Source organism: Bombina bombina, chromosome 6 (genome assembly GCF_027579735.1).
Source record: "Bombina bombina isolate aBomBom1 chromosome 6, aBomBom1.pri, whole genome shotgun sequence".
In the NCBI taxonomy this organism is placed as follows: domain Eukaryota; kingdom Metazoa; phylum Chordata; class Amphibia; order Anura; family Bombinatoridae; genus Bombina; species Bombina bombina.
The window spans coordinates 6,991,428-7,014,746 of record NC_069504.1 but is presented as its reverse complement, the minus strand read 5'-3'; the positions used below and the strand labels follow the sequence as shown (position 1 = coordinate 7,014,746).

The window sequence follows — 23,319 nt, the reverse complement described above, 5'->3', positions numbered from 1 at the left end:
ATGCAATAAGTGAGGTTGGGGAATATGTCAATATCCTTGCTGGAATTAAAGTATAAGTACAGAAGTGACACAGCTGTGCGACTTACCAGGATACAGGCATGCGCCTTGTGGTAATAGGAAGCATGCATACTCTGAAATCTTTCCTGCCCTGCAGTGTCCCAGAAATCTGAAAGAAGAATAAGTGCCTGTGTTATAGTCACAGTAACAGCAGTGTGTCTGTGTGCGAGTGTATATGTGTGTGTTATAGTCACAGTAACCGCAGTGTGTGTGTGCGAGTGTATATGTGTGCTATAGTCACAGTAACAGCAGCGTGTTAAACACAAGACACACTTAATCCTTTCTTATCACTGGGGCGTCTGCTCTCTAGATGTGATTGAACAATGGGAATGTTTATCACTTAAACTTAATTATAGCTGATGCCAGCAAACCTGTCTTTAGAAAATAGCTTCTCAAAGCTGAACAGAGTTAACCCTTCCAGTACTGACAGAAGGGTCTGTCACATAGCTCCCCTCTTGTGGAACACTCCGGCAGACCCGGCTTGACCCTTTGGCGGGTCAACCTGGGGATGACCGGACTAGGAGGTGGTAGGCATGTCAGTTTGCCGGGACAATCCATCTGTATTCCCGTTATAAGAGAGAATTCCTGCCCGTAAAAATAACATAATTTATGTAAGAACTTACCTGATAAATTCATTTCTTTCATATTAGCAAGAGTCCATGAGCTAGTGACGTATGGGATATACATTCCTACCAGGAGGAGCAAAGTTTCCCAAACCTTAAAATGCCTATAAATACACCCCTCACCACACCCACAATTCAGTTTAACGAATAGCCAAGAAGTGGGGTGATAAGAAAAAAGTGCGAAAGCATATAAAATAAGGAATTGGAATAATTGTGCTTTATACAAAAAAATCAAAACCACCACAAAAAAGGGCGGGCCTCATGGACTCTTGCTAATAGGAAAGAAATGAATTTATCAGGTAAGTTCTTACATAAATTATGTTTTCTTTCATGTAATTAGCAAGAGTCCATGAGCTAGTGACGTATGGGATAATGATTACCCAAGATGTGGATCTTTCCACACAAGAGTCACTAGAGAGGGAGGGATAAAATAAAGACAGCCAATTCCTGCTGAAAATAATCCACACCCAGAATAAAAATTTTAATGAAAAAACATAAGCAGAAGATTCAAACTGAAACCACTGCCTGAAGTACGTTTCTACCAAAAACTGCTTCAGAAGAAGAAAACACATCAAAATGGTAGAATTTAGTAAAAGTATGCAAAGAGGACCAAGTTGCTGGTTTGCAAATCTGATCAATCGAAGCTTCATTCTTAAACGCCCAGGAAGTAGAAACTAACCTAGTAGAATGAGCTGTAATCCTTTGAGGCGGAGTGTTACCCGACTCAACATAGGCATGATGAAATAAAGATTTCAACCAAGATGCCAAAGAAATGGCAGAAGCTTTCTGATCTTTTCTAGAACCGGAAAAGATGACAAATAGACTAGAAGTCTTTCGGAAAGACTTAATAGCTTCAACATAATATTACAAAGCTCTAACAGCATCCAAAGAATGCAATGATTTCTCCTTAGAATTCATAGGATTAGGACATAATGAAGGAACCACAATTTCTCTACTAATGTTGTTAGAATTCACAACCTTAGGTAAAAAATTCAAAAGAAGTTCGCAGCACCGCCTTATCCTGATGCAAAATCAGAAAAGGAGACTCACAAAAAAGAGTAGATAATTCAGAGACTCTTCTGGCAGAAGAGATGGCCAAAAGAAACAAAACTTTCCAAGAAAGTAATATAATGACCAAAGAATGCATGGGTTCAAAAGGAGGAGCTTGAAGAGCCCCCAGAACCAAATTCAAACTCCAAGGAGGAGAAATTGACTTAATGACAGGTTTTATACGAACCAAAGCTTGTACAAAACAATGAATATCAGGAAGATTAGCAATCCTTCTGTGAAAAAGAACAGAAAGAGCAGAGATTTGTCTTTCAAGAAACTTGCGGACAAACCTTTATCTAAACCATCCTGAAGAAATATAAATCTTCCAGACTCTATAATATATCTCTCTAGATACAGATTTACGAGCCTGTCACATAGTATCAATCACAGAGTCAGAGAAACCTCTTTGACCAAGAATCAAGCGTTCAAACTCCACACCTTAAAATTAGGGTTTTGAGATCCTGATGGAAAAAAGAACCTTGAGACAGAAAGACTGGTCTTAACGGAAGAGTCCACAGCTGGCAAGAGGCCATCCGGACAAGATCCGCATACCAAAACCTGTGAGGCCATGCTGGAGCTACCAGCAGGACAAACGAGCATTCCTTAGAATATTGGAGAATACTCTTGGAAGAAGAACTAGAGGCGGAAAGATATAGGCAGGATGACACTTTTAAGGAAGAGATAATGCATCCACTGCCGCCGCCCGAGGATCCCTGGATCCGGACAGATACCAGGGAAGTTTCTTGTTTAGATGAGAAGCCATCAGATCTATTTCTGGGAGTTCCCACATTTGAACAATCTGAGGAAATACCTCTGGGTGAAGACCATTCGCCCAGGTGCAACGTTTGGCGACTGAGATAATCCGCTTTCCAATTGTCCATACCTGGGATATGAACCGCAGAGATTAGACAGGAGCTGGATTCCGCCCAAACCAAAATTCGAGATACTTCTTTCATAGCCAGAGGACTGTGAGTCCCTCCTTGATGATTGATGTATGCCACAGTTGTGACATTGTCTATCTGAAAACAAATGAACAACTCTCTCTTCAGAAGAGGCCAAGACTGAAGAGCTCTGAAATTGCACGGAGTTCCAAAATATTGATCGGAAATCTCACCTCCTGAGATTCCCAAACCCCTTGTGCCGTCAGATACCCCCACACAGCTCCCCAACCTGTAAGACTTGCATCTGTTGAGATTATAGTCCAGGTCGGAAGAACAAAGAAGCCCCCTGAACTAAACGATGGTAAACTGTCCACCATGTCAGAGAGTGTCGTATAATCGGTTTAAAGATATTAAGTGAGATATCTTTGAGTAATCCCTGCACCATTGGTTCAGCATACAGAGCTGAAGAGGTCGCATGTGAAAACGAGCAAAGGAGATCGCATCTGATGCGGCAGACCTAAGACCTAAAATTTCCATTCATAAGGCTACCAAAGGGAATGATTGTGACTGAAGGTTTTGACAAGCTGAAATCAATGTTAAACTTCTCTTGTCTGACAAGGACAGAGTCATAGACACTGAATCTATTCTAGAAACCTAAAAAGGTTACCCTTGTCTGAGGAATCAATGAACTGATTGGTAAATTGATCCTCCAACCATGAACTTGAAGAAACAACACAAGTCGATTCATATGAGATTCTTCGAAAATGAGAAGACTGAGCAAGTACCCAGATATCGTCCAATAAGGAAATACCAAAACCCTGTTCTCTGATTACAGAAAGAAGGGCACCGAGAATCTTTGAAAAAAATTCTTGGAACTGAGGCTAGGCCAAATGGTAGAGCCACAAAACTGGTAATGCTTGTCTAAAAAGAGAATCTCAGACACTAAAAGTGATCTGGATGAATCGGAATATGCAGATACACATCCTGTAAATCTATTGTAGACATATAATGCCCTTGCTAAACAAAAGGCAGGACAGTCCTACAGAAACTGAATGTTGGTATCCTTACATAACGATTCAATATTGATAGATCCGGAACTGGTCTGAAGGAATTGACCTTCTTTGGTACAATGAAGAGATAAAATAAAACCCCAGCCCCTGTTCCAGAACTGGAACTGGCATAATTACTCCAGCCAACTCTAGATCTGAAACACATTTCAGAAATGCTGAGCCTTTGCTGTGTTAACTGGGACACGGGAAAGAAAAAAATCTCTTAGCAGGAGGCCTTAGCTGAAGCCAATGCTGTACCTTTCTGAAACAATGTTCTAAAACCAGAAATTGAGAACGGAATTGATCAAAATTTCTTTGAAGAAAACGTAATCTGCCCCATACCAGCTGAGCTGGAATAAGGTCCGCACCTTCATGGGTACTTAGGAGCTGGCTATAGGTTTTCTATAAGGCTTGGATATATTCCAAACTGGAAATAGTTTCCAAACTGATACCGCTCCTGAGGATGAAGGATCAGGCTTTTGTTCCTTGTTGTGAGGAAAGGAACGAAAAATGATTATTAGACCTAAATTTACCTTAGATTTTTTATCCTTTGGTAAAAAAGTTCCCTTCCTTCCAGAAACAGTTGAAATAATAATTTATTACCCTGGAAAGAAAAGGAAAGTTGACTTAGAAGACATATCAGCATTCCAAGTTTAATCCATAAAGCTTTTCTAGCTAAAATAGCTAGAGACATATACCTGACATCAACTCTAATGATATCAAAAGATGGTATCACCAATAAAATTATTAGCATGTTATAGAATAATAATAATGCTATAAAATTATGATCTGTTACTTGTTGCGCTAAAGCTTCTAACCAAAAAGTTGAAGCTGCAGCAACATCCGCTAAAAATATAGCAGGTCTAAGAAGATTACCTGAACATAAGTAAGCTTTTCTTAGAAAGGATTCAATTTTCCTATCTAAAGGATCCTTAAATGAATTACTATCTGCCGTAGGAATAGTAGCACATTTAGCAGGAGTAGAGACAGCCCCATAACCTTAGGGATTTTGTCCCAAAAAAACTCTAATCTGTCAGATGGCATAGGATATAATTGCTTAAACGTTTAGAAGGAGTAAAAGAATTACCCAAATTATTCCATTCCCTGGAAATTACTTCAGAAATAGCATCAGGGAGATTAAACACTTCTGGAATAACTATAGGAGATTTAAAAACCTTAATTAAACGTTTAGATTTAGTATCAAGAGGACCAGAATCCTCTATTTCTAATGCAATTAATACTTCTTTAAATAAAGAACGAATAAATTCCATCTTGAACAAATACAAAGATTTATCAGCATCAACCTCTGAGACAGAAACCTCTGAACCAGAAGAACCATTATCAGTATCAGAATGATGATGTTCATTTAAAAATTAATCTGAAAAAAGCGAAGTTTTAAAAGACTTTTATGTAAACTAGAAGGAGAAATAACAGACATAGCCTTCTTAATGGATTTAAAAAATAAAATCTCTTATGTTTATCAGGAACACTCTGAAAATTAGATGTTGACGGAACAGCAACAGGTAATGTAACAGTACTAAAGGAAATTTTATCTGCATTAATAAGTTTGTCATGACATGCAATACAAACAACAGCTGGAGAAACAGATACAAAAAAATTATAGCAGATACACTTAGCTTGATAGCTCCAGCACTAGACAGCGATTTTCCTGTAGTATCTTCTGACTCAGATGCAACGTGAGACATCTTGCAATATGTAAGAGAAAAAACAACATATAAAGCAAAATTGATCAAATTCCTTAAATGACAGTTTCAGGAATGGGAAAAAAATGCCAAAGAACAAGCTTCTAGCAACCAGAAGCAATGAAAAAATAAGACTTAAATAATGTGGAGACAAAAGCGACGCCCTTATTTTTTAGCGCCAAATAAGACGCCCACATTATTTGGCGCCTAAATGCTTTTGGCGCCAAAAATGACGCCACATCCGGAACGCCGACATTTTTGGCGCAAAATAACGTCAAAAAATGACGCAACTTCCGGCGACACGTATGACGCCGGAAACGGAAAAGAATTTTTGCGCCAAAAAAGTCTGCGCCAAGAATGACGCAATAAAATGAAGCATTTTCAGCCCCCGCGAGCCTAACAGCCCACAGGAAAAAAAAGAGTCAAATTTTTGAAGGTAAGAAAAAATGATTAATTCAAAATGCATTATCCCAAATATGAAACTGACTGTCTGAAAAATAAGGAAAGTTGAACATTCTGAGTCAAGGCAAATAAATGTTTGAATACATATATTTAGAACTTTATAAACAAAGTGCCCAACCATAGCTTAGAGTGTCACAGAAAATAAGATTTACTTACCCCAGGACACTCATCTACATGTTTGTAGAAAGCCAAACCAGTACTGAAACGAGAATCAGTAGAGGTAATGGTATAAATAAGAGTATATCGTCGATCTGAAAAGGGAGGTAAGAGATGAATCTCTACGACCGATAACAGAGAACCTATGAAATAGACCCCGTAGAAGGAGATCACTGCATTCAAATAGGCAATACTCTCCTCACATCCCTCTGACATTCACTGCACGCTGAGAGGAAAACCGGGCTCCAACTTGCTGCGGAGCGCATATCAACGTAGAATCTAGCACAAACTTACTTCACCACCTCCATCGGAGGCAAAGTTTGTAAAACTGAATTGTGGGTGTGGTGAGGGGTGTATTTATAGGCATTTTAAGGTTTGGGAAACTTTGCCCCTCCCGGTAGGAATGTATATCCCATACGTCACTAGCTCATGGACTCTTGCTAATTACATGAAAGAAAAGGGTTTAACTTCTTCAGTGCCCAGACTAGGGCTAAACAGTCCTTCAAAATCTCATCAGCTTCTTTACGAGTTTTTTGTACCTGCTCTTTATAGGTATCCACAATCCCTTCATACTGACATAGGGTGCCCTTGAATTGCTGCACCTCACTATGAGCCAGCGTCAGCTTCTCCTCCAGTGTCACTAAGTTTGTCTTTAAGGTTTCATGTCCCACTCTCAAGCTGGTGTTTTCTGTAGTCTGTCGGTGCAGCTGGTCTAGCAGAGATTCCTGTTCTAAACGTGTTTTTTCCTCTGCACTCCTCTTCTCTCCCGCTAGCAATGTTACATGATTATTTAATGTGACCATTTCATCCTCTACTTGACTCTTCTCCTTCATCAGCGCATTGTAACGGGACTTCCACGTATCAATAGCGGATAGAGATTTACTGAGCTCAGCGTCCTGGGGCTTAGCAGCAGGTGGGTCAGTCTCTGCTGCACGGATCTGGGCACGGGTAGTCACAGGGTTAACATCAGTGGGACCCATGGGAGCATAGGCAGAAACAAGGGGGGCCAAGTTATTTCCAAGGAGAACATCAGCTGTTAAGTCCTTCATGACCCCCACATTCACAGGTCTAGCGCCCACTCCCCAATCCAAATGTACCCTGGCAACAGGTAGGCTGAACACATCGCCCCCTGCTACCCTCACAGCCACAGTGTCTCCAGTGTGCTGTTTCTCAGACACCAAGTTCTTTTGAAGCAAGGTCATGGTAGCACCAGCATCCCGTAGACCACTGACCTCCTTCCCATTCACTTTAACCAGTTGCCAGTTATTCCGGTGGGCAGCTTGCACAAGGTCTGCCTCATGTAGGATGCCCCAGCATTCTTGCGCCCCTACGTAGCGGGCCGCAGGCTGAGGATTACGTGGGATTCCGCCGGCGGGTCTTCTCCAGGACTGCGCTTGGTTCGCTGCGTTTAGGGGACACTCTGGTCTTTTGTGCCCTAGTTGCTTACATCCAAAGCACCGAATAGGTTGTGAGTAGCCCCGTGAATTGAACCGGGCTCTCTGAGGGTAGTTCGTGGCCGGAGGCCGTGTGGTATAGCGGTGCGCCGGGGTTTGGTAACTGGCAGCTGCTGGGGTGACTGGGGGTCTGTACTCCACTCTAGCAGGGGGCTTAGTGGTAGCAGTGTCCAGTTTGCGGGCATCCGTATACTCATCTGCCAAGCGAGCCGCTTCATGCAGGGTGGAGGGTTTACGGTCCCGAACCCACTCTCGCACTCCTGCGGGTAACTTGTCGAAACAATGTTCCAACAGGAATAGCTGCAGCACTTCTTTCCCAGATACGGCTTGGCACCCCGCTATCCAGTGAGCTGCTGTGGGGTGCACCTTACATGCCCACTCAAGGTAGGAATCTCCAGCTAATTTAACAGTGTCTCTGAACCGCCTCCGGTGTAACCGCATACCTGGAGAGCAGAGCCTTTTTTTACATTTTTATAATCCCCGACTTGCGAGTGTATTTGTTTGTTATAGTCACAGTAACAACAGCGTGTCTGTGTGCGAGTGTATATGTGTGTTATAGTCACAGTAACAGCAGCATGTCTGTGTGCCAGTGTATGTGTGTGTTATAGTCACAGTAACAGCAGCGTGCCTGTGTGCCAGTGTATGTGTGTGTTATAGTCACAGTAACAGCAGCGTGTCTGTGTGCGAGTGTATATGTGTGTTATAGTCACAGTAACAGAAGTGTGTCTGTGTGCCAGTGTATATACGTGTGTGTGTTATAGTCACAGTAGCAGCAGCGTGTCTGTGTGCGAGTGTATATGTGTGTTATAGTCCCAGTAACAGCAGTGTGTCTGTGTGCCAGTGTATATGTGTGTTATAGTCACAGTAACAGCAGTGTGTCTGTGTGCGAGTGTATGTGTGTGTTATAGTCACAGTAACAGCAGCGTGTCTGTGTGCCAGTGTATGTGTGTGTTATAGTCACAGTAACAGCAGCGTGTCTGTGTGCCAGTGTATGTGTGTGTGTTATAGTCACAGTAACAGCAGCGTGTCTGTGTGCCAGTGTGTGTGTGTGTTATAGTCACAGTAACAGCAGCGTGTCTGTGTGCCAGTGTGTGTGTGTGTTATAGTCACAGTAACAGCAGCGTGTCTGTGTGCCAGTGTATGTGTGTGTTATAGTCACAGCAACAGCAGCGTGTCTGTGTGCGAGTGTATGTGTGTGTTATAGTCACAGTAACAGCAGTGTATCTGTGTGCGAGTGTATGTGTGTGTTATAGTCACAGTAACAGCAGCATGTCTGTGTGCCAGTGTATGTGTGTGTTATAGTCACAGTAACAGCAGCATGTCTGTGTGCCAGTGTATGTGTGTGTTATAGTCACAGCAACAGCAGCGTGTCTGTGTGCGAGTGTATGTGTGTGTTATAGTCACAGTAACAGCAGTGTATCTGTGTGCGAGTGTATGTGTGTGTTATAGTCACAGTAACAGCAGCGTGTCTGTGTGCCAGTGTATATGTGTGTTATAGTCACAGTAACAGCAGTGTGTCTGTGTGCGAGTGTATGTGTGTGTTATAGTCACAGTAACAGCAGCGTGTCTGTGTGCCAGTGTATGTGTGTGTTATAGTCACAGTAACAGCAGCGTGTCTGTGTGCCAGTGTATGTGTGTGTGTTATAGTCACAGTAACAGCAGCGTGTCTGTGTGCCAGTGTGTGTGTGTGTTATAGTCACAGTAACAGCAGCGTGTCTGTGTGCCAGTGTGTGTGTGTGTTATAGTCACAGTAACAGCAGCGTGTCTGTGTGCCAGTGTATGTGTGTGTTATAGTCACAGCAACAGCAGCGTGTCTGTGTGCGAGTGTATATGTGTGTTATAGTCACAGTAACAGCAGTGTATCTGTGTGCGAGTGTATACGTGTGTTATAGTCACAGTAACAGCAGCGTATCTGTGTGCGAGTGTATGTGTGTGTTATAGTCACAGTAACAGCAGTGTATCTGTGTGCGAGTGTATACGTGTGTTATAGTCACAGTAACAGCAGCGTATCTGTGTGCGAGTGTATGTGTGTGTTATAGTCACAGTAACAGCAGCGTGTCTGTGTGCCAGTGTGTGTGTGTTATAGTCACAGTAACAGCAGTGTGTCTGTGTGTTATAGTCACAGTAAAAGCAGCGTGTCTGTGTGTTATAGTCACAGTAAAAGCAGCGTGTCTGTGTGTTATAGTCACAGTAAAAGCAGCGTGTCTGTGTGTTATAGTCACAGTAACAGCAGCGTGTCTGTGTGCCAGTGTATGTGTGTGTTATAGTCACAGTAACAGAAGTGTGTCTGTGTGCCAGTGTATGTGTGTGTTATAGTCACAGTAACAGAAGTGTGTCTGTGTGCCAGTGTATGTGTGTGTTATAGTCACAGTAACAGCAGCGTGTCTGTGTGCCAGTGTATGTGTGTGTTATAGTCACAGCAACAGCAGCGTGTCTGTGTGCGAGTGTATGTGTGTGTTATAGTCACAGTAACAGCAGTGTGTCTGTGTGCCAGTGTGTGTGTGTTATAGTCACAGTAACAGCAGTGTGTCTGTGTGTTATAGTCACAGTAAAAGCAGCGTGTCTGTGTGTTATAGTCACAGTAACAGCAGCGTATCTGTGTGCCAGTGTGTCTGTGTGTTATAGTCACAGTAAAAGCAGCGTGTCTGTGTGCCAGTGTGTGTGTGTTATAGTCACAGTAACAGCAGCGTGTCTGTGTGCCAGTGTGTGTGTGTTATAGTCACAGTAACAGCAGTGTGTCTGTGTGTTATAGTCACAGTAAAAGCAGCGTGTCTGTGTGCCAGTGTGTGTGTGTTATAGTCACAGTAACAGCAGTGTGTCTGTGTGTTATAGTCACAGTAACAGCAGCGTGTCTGTGTGCCAGTGTGTGTGTGTTATAGTCACAGTAACAGCAGTTGTATTTTCCATAGAAAACAGAATAATTTGATCCACAATGAAAATCAAGTGCATAGCATTATACTGCTGATGTTTAAATGGTATATGCTTGGTAACGGGGCTCAGATATGATATAGTGACGCTAAGGTTAGCACTCAGTGATACAGAGGGTACCACTTTATTAAAACCAAATGAAAATGATTATACACAATCACTCTGGGGTTCTTATAGCTGTGTACCCCCAATCCAGCTTATAGTCACCCTAAAGGAGCTCAGCGTATTAAACGGACACTCAAGTCAAAAGGAGTCTTTCACGATTCAGATGGAGCAGAAAATTTAAACAATTTAATTTACTTCCGTTAACAAAATGTGCTCAGTCTTTTTATATTTACTGTAAGCTTCCCCTCACTCACTGCTCAGTATAAGGATCATATCGTTAGTTAATAGAACGAGTACAACGATTTATAGTAGCGCTGTAGGTAGCTGTATACAAAAACTGTAAAGAGACAAATAAATGTATTGACTCACTAGCAAATAATGATTTACAGTATCCAGCTAAAATATAAAATTGTAAATGAATATAGACGTCCATATAATAAAAATACTTTATGGTTATATAGCCTAAAAAATGTGTCCTATAAAAAAAAAGACGATTTATAATGGGCTCCAGAAAGATGCAATACTTGCTCAAATTCCGATATTGCGGAGTCTAAATAAAGATTTCAACGGACTCCACAATATCAGTAAAATGTAATTGTAATAGATACAACTATGTTATTTCAATCAGAAATTGTGAGTATATTATATATTATAGAAATATTCCAGTTTTAGCCCAATATGGATGTGTTTATAACCAGAGATAATAAACTCTCAGAAATAAATATCAATGATGGGAGTCAAGAGATTGAATTTGAGAATAATGGTTCAAAAATACCCCTGAATGAATAAATTAGAGAAAATAATGATAAAGGAACTAAAACAAAAAACAGAACTGGTCTTTTTGGAGAAATATATCACTAAAATACGATACCTAGAGAAGGTGTGTTCATTTGACCTGAATGAGACATTACAGAAGGAGTGGTGCACTGTACGTGGTCTTAAAGAAGTGATAAAATCAGTCTAGAACAACGGCACACCTGAATAAATGAACTGAAGGATGTTTTAGAAAGCAGAAGGGAATCCGAAAGACAAAAAGGATATTATTCCAAATGTAGATCAAACTAAAAAAGAACTACACAGGGTTAAAGGAATACACTTAGGAGAGATGAATCGGACCAGAGGGAGAGAAAACAATTTCCCAAACCCTGATACAAAGTTATGTAAACAATTTAAAAGAAACAAAGGAGATGGGAAAATAGAGAAAGATATGCACAAAAATCAGTGTATCAGAGTAGAAGACATCATGATAACCAAACACACCGCAGTAATAAACATAGGGGTGGAGGACAATATTGTACAGAGATTCCCTAGAAGGCTAAATAGTGAAAATGACATGAATGATATTACATAGGGAAGAGTTACCCTGGATACCCACATAGTGAGAGTAAAAGTGCCGAGTATGACAATCGCACAAAACCTAGAAGAGAGAGATCTGTGAATAATTGGGAAGGCCAGAAGAATCGGAGACTTAAGACTTAATAAACTTCCAATGGCCCTTAAAAGGGCCTTTTGTAGGGCACTGCTCTAAAGTTAACAGCTCTTTAGCTACAAAACAAACACTCCCTAACAGTATACAAACCCCCACCCCCAAACCCACAAAATAAAACCTAATCTACCCATTGCCCTGAAAAGGGCATTTGTATGGGCATTCAGCTCGTTTATGAAATGCCCAAGCCCTAATCTAAAAATAAAAACCCACCCCAAACGAAAAAAAAAAAACATTACACAAAATAACAAATTATCAAAAATAATAAAAATTATTCCTATTCTAACACCCATTAAAAAAAAAACTAATCTAGAATAAACTACCAATAGCCCTTAAAAGGACCTTTTGTAGGGCATTGCCCTAAGTTAAACAGCTCTTTTACCTGAAAAAAAAGTTACGGAAGATCCACTAACATTACAAATCCCCACCCCCCCAAACCCACAAAATAAAAACTATCTAAAAAACCTAATCTACCCATTGCCATGAAAAGGGCATTTGTATGGGCATTGTCCTTAAAAGGGCATTTAGCTCTTTTGCTGCCCAAACCCTAATCTAACAAATAAAACAAAATATAAGCGCCCCACTGAGAATACTGCTAGAAAAGGATATATGAAGGCTGTTAATCCGTAAATCACAGCTGCAGTTAGACCAGGGTTGCAGCCATTTGCATGTCACGGCTCTGAAAACCAGATGAACAGACGCAACACCTGCAATATGTCAGTAAAATAACAACATTTATTAACAGATTCACAATTAAAAACTCACAAAGAAAACCTCAACGCAAATGAGGTATGATATGGGCACTTGAGAACCATCCAGGTCTCTCAAACGTTATCCCTCTGATGTTAAATCCAGCCACAAGCAAGGTCTAGTGATTATGCGTCCAAAGGTCACACACAAATCAAATGTGCTCACTGGTATTGGGATAACCATACAACCTTCAGATTCATGAGGCACAAACACTTGGAATAGATCCAGTTCATAAACACACCACTCAAGATCAGCTGTGTGCAAGCTAAAAAGTCGGCAGCTTGCATCAGCTGTTTGCGGTAGCGTGTGGATGGTGGGTGTGGCTTTACGCATTTCGTAGGGGTTCGCCCTACTTCGTCAGAGGCTGCCCACTTGTTCCACCATCTGATCCTTTATGCGTGTGCTGATGCGATACTCCTCCTTCACAAACGTGTATAGCCCAATAGAGAGAGAGAAGAGGGTACTGTTCAAACCTCCATTGCTAATTACTGTGTAGAATGTAGCAGGGTTCTTCTGACACACCAGTCTATCGCTGGAGCACCAGGCAGTTGATTTGACATTTTTTGTTTGAATTGTTCTGTCTCCATTGATTCTTGTAAAATATATAAGGTAAGAGAACCTCAAGGTTAGGGTTTTAAACAGCAATCATTCCTGCTAAAGTAACTTAAAAAATTGAATTTTTATTGTAAATATAAGTTAAAAAGGAAAAAGGATAACACCTTTATAAAGTACCCACTAAGCCGCTGTACACCTTGTCCCCCTGTAAGCTCTCTGTAAGCACTTCTGTGCACATTTGTTGGTTTTAACTTGCTGTCCCTTGTCCCTGCCACCTGAAGGGAGCTGCTATCAGCCAGGAAACAGGGGGACAAGGTGTACAGCGGCTTAGTGGGTACTTTATAAAGGTGTTATCCTTTTTCCTTTTTAACTTATATTTACAATAAAAATTCAATTTTTTAAGTTACTTTAGCAGGAATGAGTGCTGTTTAAAACCCTAACCTTGAGGTTCTCTTACCTTATATATTTTGTATGTATGCTGTAGGGTTAGCACCGGATTAATCATCCATTAATTCCTTTGCATATACTATATCTAGTGCCAGTTCTCAACTTTATATTTAATCCATTGATTCTTGTGTCATAAAGCAAAGACCCACAAACAAAAAGTTTCACAACAAACCACTGATTAACCACTGATTAATGCCAGTTAACCAAAAAAACTCTTGTGAGGGGGGAGAGAGAACTCTTTTTGATGTTCACCTTCCACCCGTGAGACCTCAGAAAGGCCACTACAATTTCCGTGTGAGACTTGGCTCTTTGGAAAGTCGACGCCTGAATTAATATGTCGTCTAGATAAGGCGCCACTGCTATGCCCCGCGGTCTTAGCACCGCCAGGAGGGACCCTAGCACCTTTGTGAAAACTCTGGGAGCAGTGGCCAACCCGAAAAGAAGAGCCACAAACTGATAATGCTTGTCCAGAAAAGCGAACCTGAGAAACTGGTGATGATCTTTGTGGATAGGAATGTGCAGATACGCATCCTTTAGATCCACGGTAGTCATATATTGACCCTCCTGGATCATTGGTAAGATTGTCCGAATGGTCTCCATCTTGAATGATGGGACTCTGAGGAATTTGTTTAGAATCTTGAGATCCAGGATTGGTCTGAAAGTTCCTTCTTTCTTGGGAACCACAAACAGGTTTGAGTAAAAACCCAGCCCTTGTTCCGCAATTGGAACTGGGTGGATCACTCCAATTGTATGTAGGTCTTCTACACAGCGTAAGAACGCCTCTTTCTTTGTCTGGTCTGTAGACAAACGAGAAATGTGGAACCTTCCCCTTGGAGGGGAGTCCTTGAATTCTAGAAGATATCCCTGGGATACAATCTCTAAGGCCCAGGGATCGTGTATGTCTCTTGCCCAGGCCTGAGCGAAGAGAGAGAGTCTGACCCCTACTAGATCCGGTCCTGGATTTGGGGCTACCCCATCATGCTGTCTTGGAGGCAGCTGCAGGCTTCTTGGCCTGTTTACCCTTGTTCCAGCCCTGGTAAGGTTTCCAGGCTGGCCTGGGTTGTGAAGCGTTACCCTCTTGCTTCGTAGCAGGGGAGGGCGAAGCGAGGCCGCTCCTGAAATTCCGAAAGGAACGAAAATTATTTTGTTTGTTCTTTATCTTAAAGGACTTGTCCTGAGGGAGAGCATGGCCTTTCCCCACAGTGATTTCTGAAATAATCTCTTTCAATTCAGGCCCGAAGAGGGTCCTTCCTTTGAAAGGGATGTTCAAGAGTTTGGATTTTGACGACACATCGGCCGACCAGGACTTTAGCCATAACGCCCTGCGCGCTAAAATGGCGAAACCTGAATTCTTTGCCGCTAACTTAGCTAGTTGGAAAGCGGCATCTGTGATAAAAGAATTAGCCAGCTTAAGAGCCTTAATTCTGTCCATAATGTCCTCATATCAGGTCTCCGTCTGGAGCGCATCTTCCAGCGCCTCGAACCAGAAAGCAGCTGCAGTAGTTACAGGAACAATGGACGCAATAGGTTGGAGAAGAAAACCTTGTTGAACAAAAATTTTCTTAAGTAAACCCTCTAATTTTTTATCCATAGGGTCTTTAAAAGCACAACTGTTTCAATTGGTATGGTTGTGCGTTTAGCAAGAGAAGAAACACCCCCCTCCACCTTAGGGACCATCTGCCACGAGTCCCGCATGGGGTCAGATATGGGGAACATTTTCTTAAAAACAGGAGGGGGAACAAAGGGAATACCTGGTCTATCCCACTCCCTAGTAACAATATCCGCAATCCTCTTAGGGACCGGGAAAACATCAGTGTAAACAGGAACTTCTAGGTACTTGTCCATTTTACACAATTTCTCTGGAACCACCAAAGGGTCGCAGTCATCCAGAGTAACTAATACCTCCCTGAGCAATAAGCGGAGGTGTTCTAGTTTAAATTTAAAAGCCAACGTATCAGAGTCTGTCTGAGGGGCAACCTTTCCCGAATTGGAAATTTCTCCCTCAGACAGCACATCCCTCGCCCCCATTTCAGAGCGTTGTGAGTGTATATCGGATACGGCTACTAAAACGTCAGAATGCTCAGAATCTGTTCTTAAAACAGAGCTATCACGCTTTGCAGGTAACACGGGCAGTTTAGATAAAAACACTGAGAGGGTATTATTCATAACTGCCGCCAAGTCTTGCAAGGTAAAAGAGTTAGACGCACTAGAGGTGCTAGGCGTCGCTTGAGCGGGCGTAACTGGTTGTGACACTTGGGGAGAGGTTAACGGGCTAACCTCATTACCTTCTGTCTGAGAATCATCTTGGGCCACATTTTTAAGTGCAACAATATGTTCTTTAAAGTGTATAGACATATCAGTACAAGTGGGACACATTCTGAGAGGGGGTTCCACCATGGCTTCTAAACACACTGAACAAGGATTTCCCTTGGTGTCAGACATGTTTAACAGACTAGTAGTAAGACAAACGGGCTGAGAAATCACTTTAATCAAGTAAAAACACACTTTGAAAAAAACGTTACTGTACCTTTAAGAGATAAAAAAGGCACACAATTTTGCAAAACAGTGAAAAATGCAGCAAACTTTTCGAAATTTTTACAGTATGTACCTAAAGCATTAGTAAGATTGCACCACTAGCAATAAAAACGATTAACCCCTTAATGCCCAAACCGGATCGACAGTAAGCCAACAAACCGGTTAAAACAACTTCAGCACCTTGCCACAGCTCTGCTGTGGCCTTACCTGCCCTTAGGAACCAGATTTGTGGGGAAAAAGCTTCTTATAGGCCCTCAAAGTGCAGCAGGACCCTCCATGTGAAACAGCCTGAACTTCTAGTCAAAATTAAGTGCGCATCTGAGGCGTGAAATTAGGCCCCTCCAACCTTACTCCGGTGCTGTGAGGCCTAAAGAAACACTCCTAAGTGCTTTAGTAATAGCCATGTGGGTAACAACCCCTGAAAGAAACCCAAAGGAACCTTCAAAGTGTCTCAAAAAACGATATTTTCAATAAAAAAATTCCTTACTGAGTCTCTGAATACAGCTTACCCTTCCCTCATGGGGATCTTATCAGTCTTTTCTAGCATTATCACAGTCTTGTCTAGAAAAAAATGACTGAACATACCTTATTGCAGCCTAACCTGCAAACCGTTCCCCCCAACTGAAGTTTTCTTGTACTCCTCAGTCCTTTGTGGGAACAGCAGTGGATTTTAGTTACAACATGCTAAAATCATCTTCCTCCCTGCAGAAATCTTCATCTCCCTTCTGCTAGAGAGTAAATAGTACACACCGGTACCATTTAAAATAACAAACTTTTGCTTGTAGAAAATAAAAACTACAATTCTAACACCACATTCACTTTACCCTTCCAATTGCTTAGAGCCGGCAAAGAGAATGACTGGGGGGTGGAGCTAGAGGGGGAGCTATATGGACAGCTCTGCTGTGTGCTCACTTTGCCACTTCCTGTTGGGAAGGAGAATATCCCACAAGTAAAGGATGAACCCGTGGACTGGATACACCTTACAAGAGAAAACAAAACCCTAATTTAAATAAACAAAACCACCGAAAAAAAACCTTAAACAACCTAACACTAACCCCTGACGATCCACTTAGAGTTTTTGAAGTCCTGCTTGAACGATCTTCATCCATGCAGTGAGAAGTCTTCATCCAGGCGGCGAGAAGTCTTCATCCAGGCGGCCTCATCTATCTTGATCCCGGCTGCGTGGAGCAGGTCCATCCTGAAGACATCCGGCGTGGAGCATCCTCTTCATACGGGCGCCGCCGTTCACTGAATCTTCAATGCAAGGTACGCGATTCAAGATGGCATCCCTTGCATTCCTATTGGCTGAAAAATTTGAATCAGCCAATAGGAATTAGAGCTGTTAAAATCCTATTGGCTGTTCAAATCAGCCAATATGATTTAAGCAGCTCTCATTCTATTGGATTGTTTTATATTTTCCAACTGTGCTTAATGTCGCACTTAAGTCAGACAGGATTGTTTGGGTTTTGTCGGTGTCAACTCATATGTTACACAAGAATATCTAAAAAAGTTTTAATCTCTTGGAATATAATGAAAATCTGCGTTATATTGCATATTAAATCTAAATGGTCTGTGTTACCAATATACAAACAAGTCAAAGCAAGTATACCCCCATGTAATAGAGGGTAAATGGGGTAAAGGAAAAGAGGAGGCAGAAAAAAAAAAAAAACACTCCTCCCAAGACTATGGGGAAGTTTCACTTAAATTCCAAACACAATCACAAATAGCTTTACTATTCCTGGTATACTTCAATCTTATTAGTCCTGGTATATTAGACACACATCCTCTTGTTGTTATAGTATTGTTAGGGGTAATATGAACCTAACGGCAGCCATCTTGTTCCCCGCAGCCATCTTGTGATGATTAGCATCCATTTTGTAATGATTAGACTTTTATTATAGTGGTTTATTATGTAGTAAGAGATATGCTGATGTTAGGGAGACTTGCATAGATATAATAGCCCTGAGAATGACCCTGTCGATGTGCATTGCTATCTCTACAAGATGTCAAACGGCTGTGATTTGTGCTGGGCTAGGAGGCCCAGTTACTGTGTATTCCTGTAGAAATGACTCCCTAACACTCCTTTTATTCCAATTATATTTTCTATGAGTTTATTTGTTCTTATAGAAATACCATGTGAAATGATGTAATTATGAATACGTCACTTGTTAAACCTATATGCTGTAACTCTTATTGTAAGAATATTATAATATCTAGGGAGCATATATATACATTGTATCATTTTTATATGTTATGTTTAATTGTAATGTATCTTAATGTATCTTTTCTGTATCCCTTTAATATTCAATTGTAGCTAGACACATAGTGACCTTTATACACACATTTTACATGTACTTTTTAAACCCTTGAGCTATGTGTGAGAAAACACTGCTGATGTAAGGAATTTTAGTTAGGTCAAAGGTAGCTATACATCAGATTGAAATATTTTGAGATCCTACATTACTCCTTTTTTCCTGTCAGTCATAAATTTACTTAATATCTTCAAGGATATCTGACAAATGTGATGTACAACTTACAGGATGCCAGATGTTTTTCCTCATCTTAGAAATGAGCTAATGACTACAGATTTCAATGTATTCTGAAAGGTATATAAGCTCGCTATCCTGACCAATAAAAATTAGAGCTGTTCGGCAAACATATCCTTGTGTGTTCTCTGAATGGCCCTCCAAGTACTTGAAAACACTTTGCAGGGTAGATACCAGAGTCCTGAAGCAGAGGAGAACAAGAGGGTCCTGGTCCTAGAGGAGTCTCCTTACAAGTATCCTTTGGCCTTCTGCAAGTCAGGTCTGTGCCGAGTAAGTTGTGTAACTTTTGAGTCCTGTAAGTCAAAGATCATCTATGTGATGGCCTTAGCTATATTTTACCAGAGTGCTCTATAATCTTATGTTCTGGCAAAAGTGGCCAGGACTACTGTCTAGTTTTCTAATGTTTGTTCTGCAATGGTCTGGTAGTGGGGCTGGTTGTTCCCTCTTGCTCCTTTTCTCTCCTTCCCTTCCCCCTTAACACTTTTTAGGTCTTAGCCTGATACGGCAAATTGACTATGCCGCTATGGGGGAAGGGTATGGGTCTTGGTCCAGAAACTCTTCACGCGATTAGCCAGGTCACCCCCATCAACCTCATATTGATTCCATAGTTCCCAACTCCTACTCGCATGGGTTATGGGAGTTATAGTTAATATGAGGGTTTCCGTAATAATACAGTTTTTGTCTGATGTGTAGGCTCCTTTAACAATGAAATTATCCGACCGTCCAGGAATCTCCTGTCTTTTCCCCGTCAGGGCCAGTTGTCCTTAGTTATTTGCTAGGTCATTAGTTATGTGCAGTTTGTTAAAACGGTCTGTGGCGCCTACCATGCAGTCATATACGTTACTCTTGGTTACTTGTTATTTACTGCTGGAACAAATAGTGCAACAATGTAACAATTTATTCAGTGTAACAGTGTCTCTTTACAGTCTACTTTAGGCAATAACAGGAGGCTAAATGTAGTGTGTATTGTCTGTTAGGAAAAGTAAATACTACCTGGGTAGAATGGACTTGATACCTTTCATCTGCTGCTGTCTTCGGTCCGGTTATTGGAGAGGGACGAATGTGTTTTTGCAGGGGCCGCGGGGTTTGCCTGTCCCCTCTGATGCTGTTGTAGCTGCGTTAGCAGAATCTGCGTCTGTGCTATCCTTTCCAACGTCTGACTCTCCTTATGTCCAAAGGCCCGCTGCGCCTTGTTGCTTGCTTGTCCGGGGGGCCGCGGTATGGTCTCGTCGCCTACCTCCTGCTTCCTATGTTTTAGCGGTGCAGCATTGTTTACTCCTACCCAGTAAACGTCTCCTGCGGTATTGCCTTATAAAAGAGTTGGAGTTGCTTCAGCAAGGAAGCACTTGGTTGCCTTGCTGACTTCAATGATACATAAGGATAATCCTGTGTCCCGACCTGAGTCACCTCTAACGGCCAAGGGAATCTGCACCAGTTGGGGGATGTACTTCGCTACTCAAAGCACGATGCGCAGCTGCACACCTCCTGCATGCTCCGCCCTCTTGCCGGACGTCTGCAGGTAACCCTATTACCAAGGTACAAAACGACTTATTCAAGATTTTAAATGAGGCCAAACGAGAGGGCATCATAGCACCCATGGAATTCAAATATCTGTATCCCAAATATCCTGTTCTAATCTTTTACTGCATACCAAAGCTACATACGAATCTTAAAAATCCTCCTTGACGCCCCATAATATCGGGGATAGGTAGTGTAACAGAAAAGATTGGAACATATGTGGATTTTTGTTTAAGACCAGTTCTGAACACACTTCCCTCCTATGTCCTAGATACCCCAGACCTACTTAGAAAACTAGACGGCGTTTCGGTTAACCGAAACACCATCTTGGTGTCCTTGGACGTAGAAAGCTTATACTCCTCCATTCCCCATGAGGTGGGAATGAAGGCCTGTAGTAATTTTCATGATAGAGGGTTAAATTTTTAAAAGCACAGATTTTGTAATGAGGTTACTACAGTTCATATTGGAAAACAATATTTTTGCATTCAATGAGAAAATGTAACGTCAAATACGTGGCACAGCCATGGGGGCCACCTGTGCTCCCACTTATGCATGTCTGCATCTAGGGGCATGGAAATTGAATAAGGTCTTTGGAAATCCTGGTCACTATGTAGACCAATATGTTCAACTTTGGCTACGCTATGCACACGACATACTCATTCTGTGGAATGGCCCAGTGGAGGTTCTGAAAGAATTTGTAACTAAGCTGAATGAAAATAATTTGAATATCTTTCTTACCCTTGACTATAGTGCCAATAAGATCTCTTTTCTTGACATTAAAATTATCAAAAGAAGTGAAAATATCTTGCTTGAAAATTATAGGAAGCAGACTGCAACGAATAGCATCTTGCATGCTAGCAGTCACCATCCTCAACATATTAGAGGCATCCCCATTGGGCAATTCCTCAGACTAAGGAGGAACTGCACCTGCAGGAGTAGATTTGAGAAACAAGCAGATGAAATGCAGAGTAGATTTGAGACTAGAGGATTTTCAAAAAAAGACTATCAAAACTGCAAGAAGCAAGGCAAGACATGTAGAGGGAGTCTATCCTTTACTCTCAGAAAAATAAAATAAGGTAGAACAAGATTTCTGACACAGTTTAACTGTCAATGGGGGGAAGTTAGAGGGATACTGAATAAAAATAGGCATTACTTGATGGCCGACAAAAATTTAGCGAGAGAGGTAGGCCCTCAACCGCTAGTCACTGCCCAGAGGGCACCAAACTTAAGGGATAAGCTGGTATGTAGACTGTTTTCTTCTAAATTAAGTAGACAGACGTGGCTAGGAGGCTCGTATACTTATGGAAGCTATTCATGTGGAAAATTTGTTTTTTTGTATCTTTATGAATAGATCTAAAACTTTCTCCATTGACCCTGAAAAAAATTACAAGATTTGACATTTCAACTGTAATACCATTGGTGTAGTGTATCTTCTCTCCTGTTTTTGTCCTCGCTTCTACATTAGGAAAACCAAGAGAATGTTCAAAGACAGGGTAAGAGAGCACAGAGATAGCATTTTGGTAGAAATCCCAGAGACCAGTGTAGCAAGACACTTTCATGAGGTTCATGCAGAGAAACCAGATTCACTAAGATTTAACGGTATTGACAAAGGAATTGTTAATGGAAGAGGGGGCAATAACGATAAATGCATTCTAAGAAAAGAATGTGCCTGGATCCATAGGCTAAAAACATTGATACCAGATGGTCTTAATGAAAAACTAGAATTTGTGTGTTTTTTTAGGAGATTAAGACTATAAGCATTGATGTTTTCTTGGTCTTGTATTGACTAACAACACAAATGAATCTAAGTATTTTACTGTATAATACCATTTTTATATCAAGCTTTTTGATTTAGATCTGTCTATGGATTCCTCCTCTATCCTACTCTCCCAGAACTTAAAGGAATAAAAAGAAAGATATGTTGTGACTATATAGACCTTTTTGTACAAATTGGTCCTATATTCTTAATTTGAGTCGGAAGAATTTTCCCAAAATATTAAAATAACTTAATTCCATTTGTGAAATCTAAATATCTTAGTGTAGGAATTACTTAATGTTCTGTTACTTTCTATCATACCTTGGATTTCTTGACTCCCGCGTGGTGACATCACGGCTGCGGTGCCCGTATGGAGGTGGAATAGCTGTCTGTGACATGCAATAAAAGCGGTGGTGAGTCTCACAGGAAGCAGTTCTTTGTTTGCAACCTAGTGGATAAGTACTTCACCTATACTTAACGGCTGTTGCTGAACCTTTAGGAGGATCATTAACAGCTGCCAGTCATAAAGGATTACTTGGCTTACTTAGACCCTTATTGTTGATGTGCACGGCAGAAACGGATATATATGTATGTCAAACACCGCAACTGATTTCCATGTTCAGTATCCATTATATATGAACTGCATGGGCCCTAATTAGCCCCTTTTCTGCTGCACTAAACTTTGTATCAGTATATCATTGTTATGTTTATCATTGTGAACTAGATACAATGTGTTGCATTCTTATAGGATTGTTACAGCATAGATCCCAGGTAATAATATCCTCGCCAGCTATTTCCCTTCAGCTTTCAGTTAGGGCTGGTTGAGGTTGGGTGTTGCCGGTTTCTCTCCTATATTTTGTTCCCATTTGTATGTGTGTATATCAGGGTTGGCTCCAGAACGAACTAAATGGGGGGGGGGGGGGCATATTTTTTTTTTTAACGAGGGGTCACACATTTACAAAGCATGTACAAGAGTCAAAATAAGAGCAGACCTACATATACTGCAGGAAAGTGTAGCTTCTAGCGAACTTATCCCCCACTATTAACATTTGGAGAATATGTGCTAAATCACTTGGTAAAAGAATGAAGTCTAAATCCTATGCAGTGCACTAAAACAGAGCCATTAAACTTGCAATAGCTCCTTAAAAACAATTCACCCCTTAATCAGCATGATCCGAAACCCTTAAACTCATTCTTAAATTTTAATTATGTCCCCTAAACAGCAATGCACCCCAAACCCCCCAATGCAATTAACCCC

At 41.3% G+C, this 23,319-nt stretch overlaps 1 protein-coding gene across 1 annotated transcript in view; it reads right to left on the bottom strand.

Moving 5' to 3' along the window:
• The window catches only part of LOC128662523 (rab-like protein 2A), a gene marked incomplete in the record, with an annotated part of 306,732 nt that overhangs the window by 129,098 nt on the left and 154,315 nt on the right, over positions 1-23,319 (bottom strand). The window contains 1 exon segment of the mRNA XM_053716303.1: positions 87-166. Within this exon segment, the coding sequence (XP_053572278.1) occupies positions 87-166 (80 nt within the window).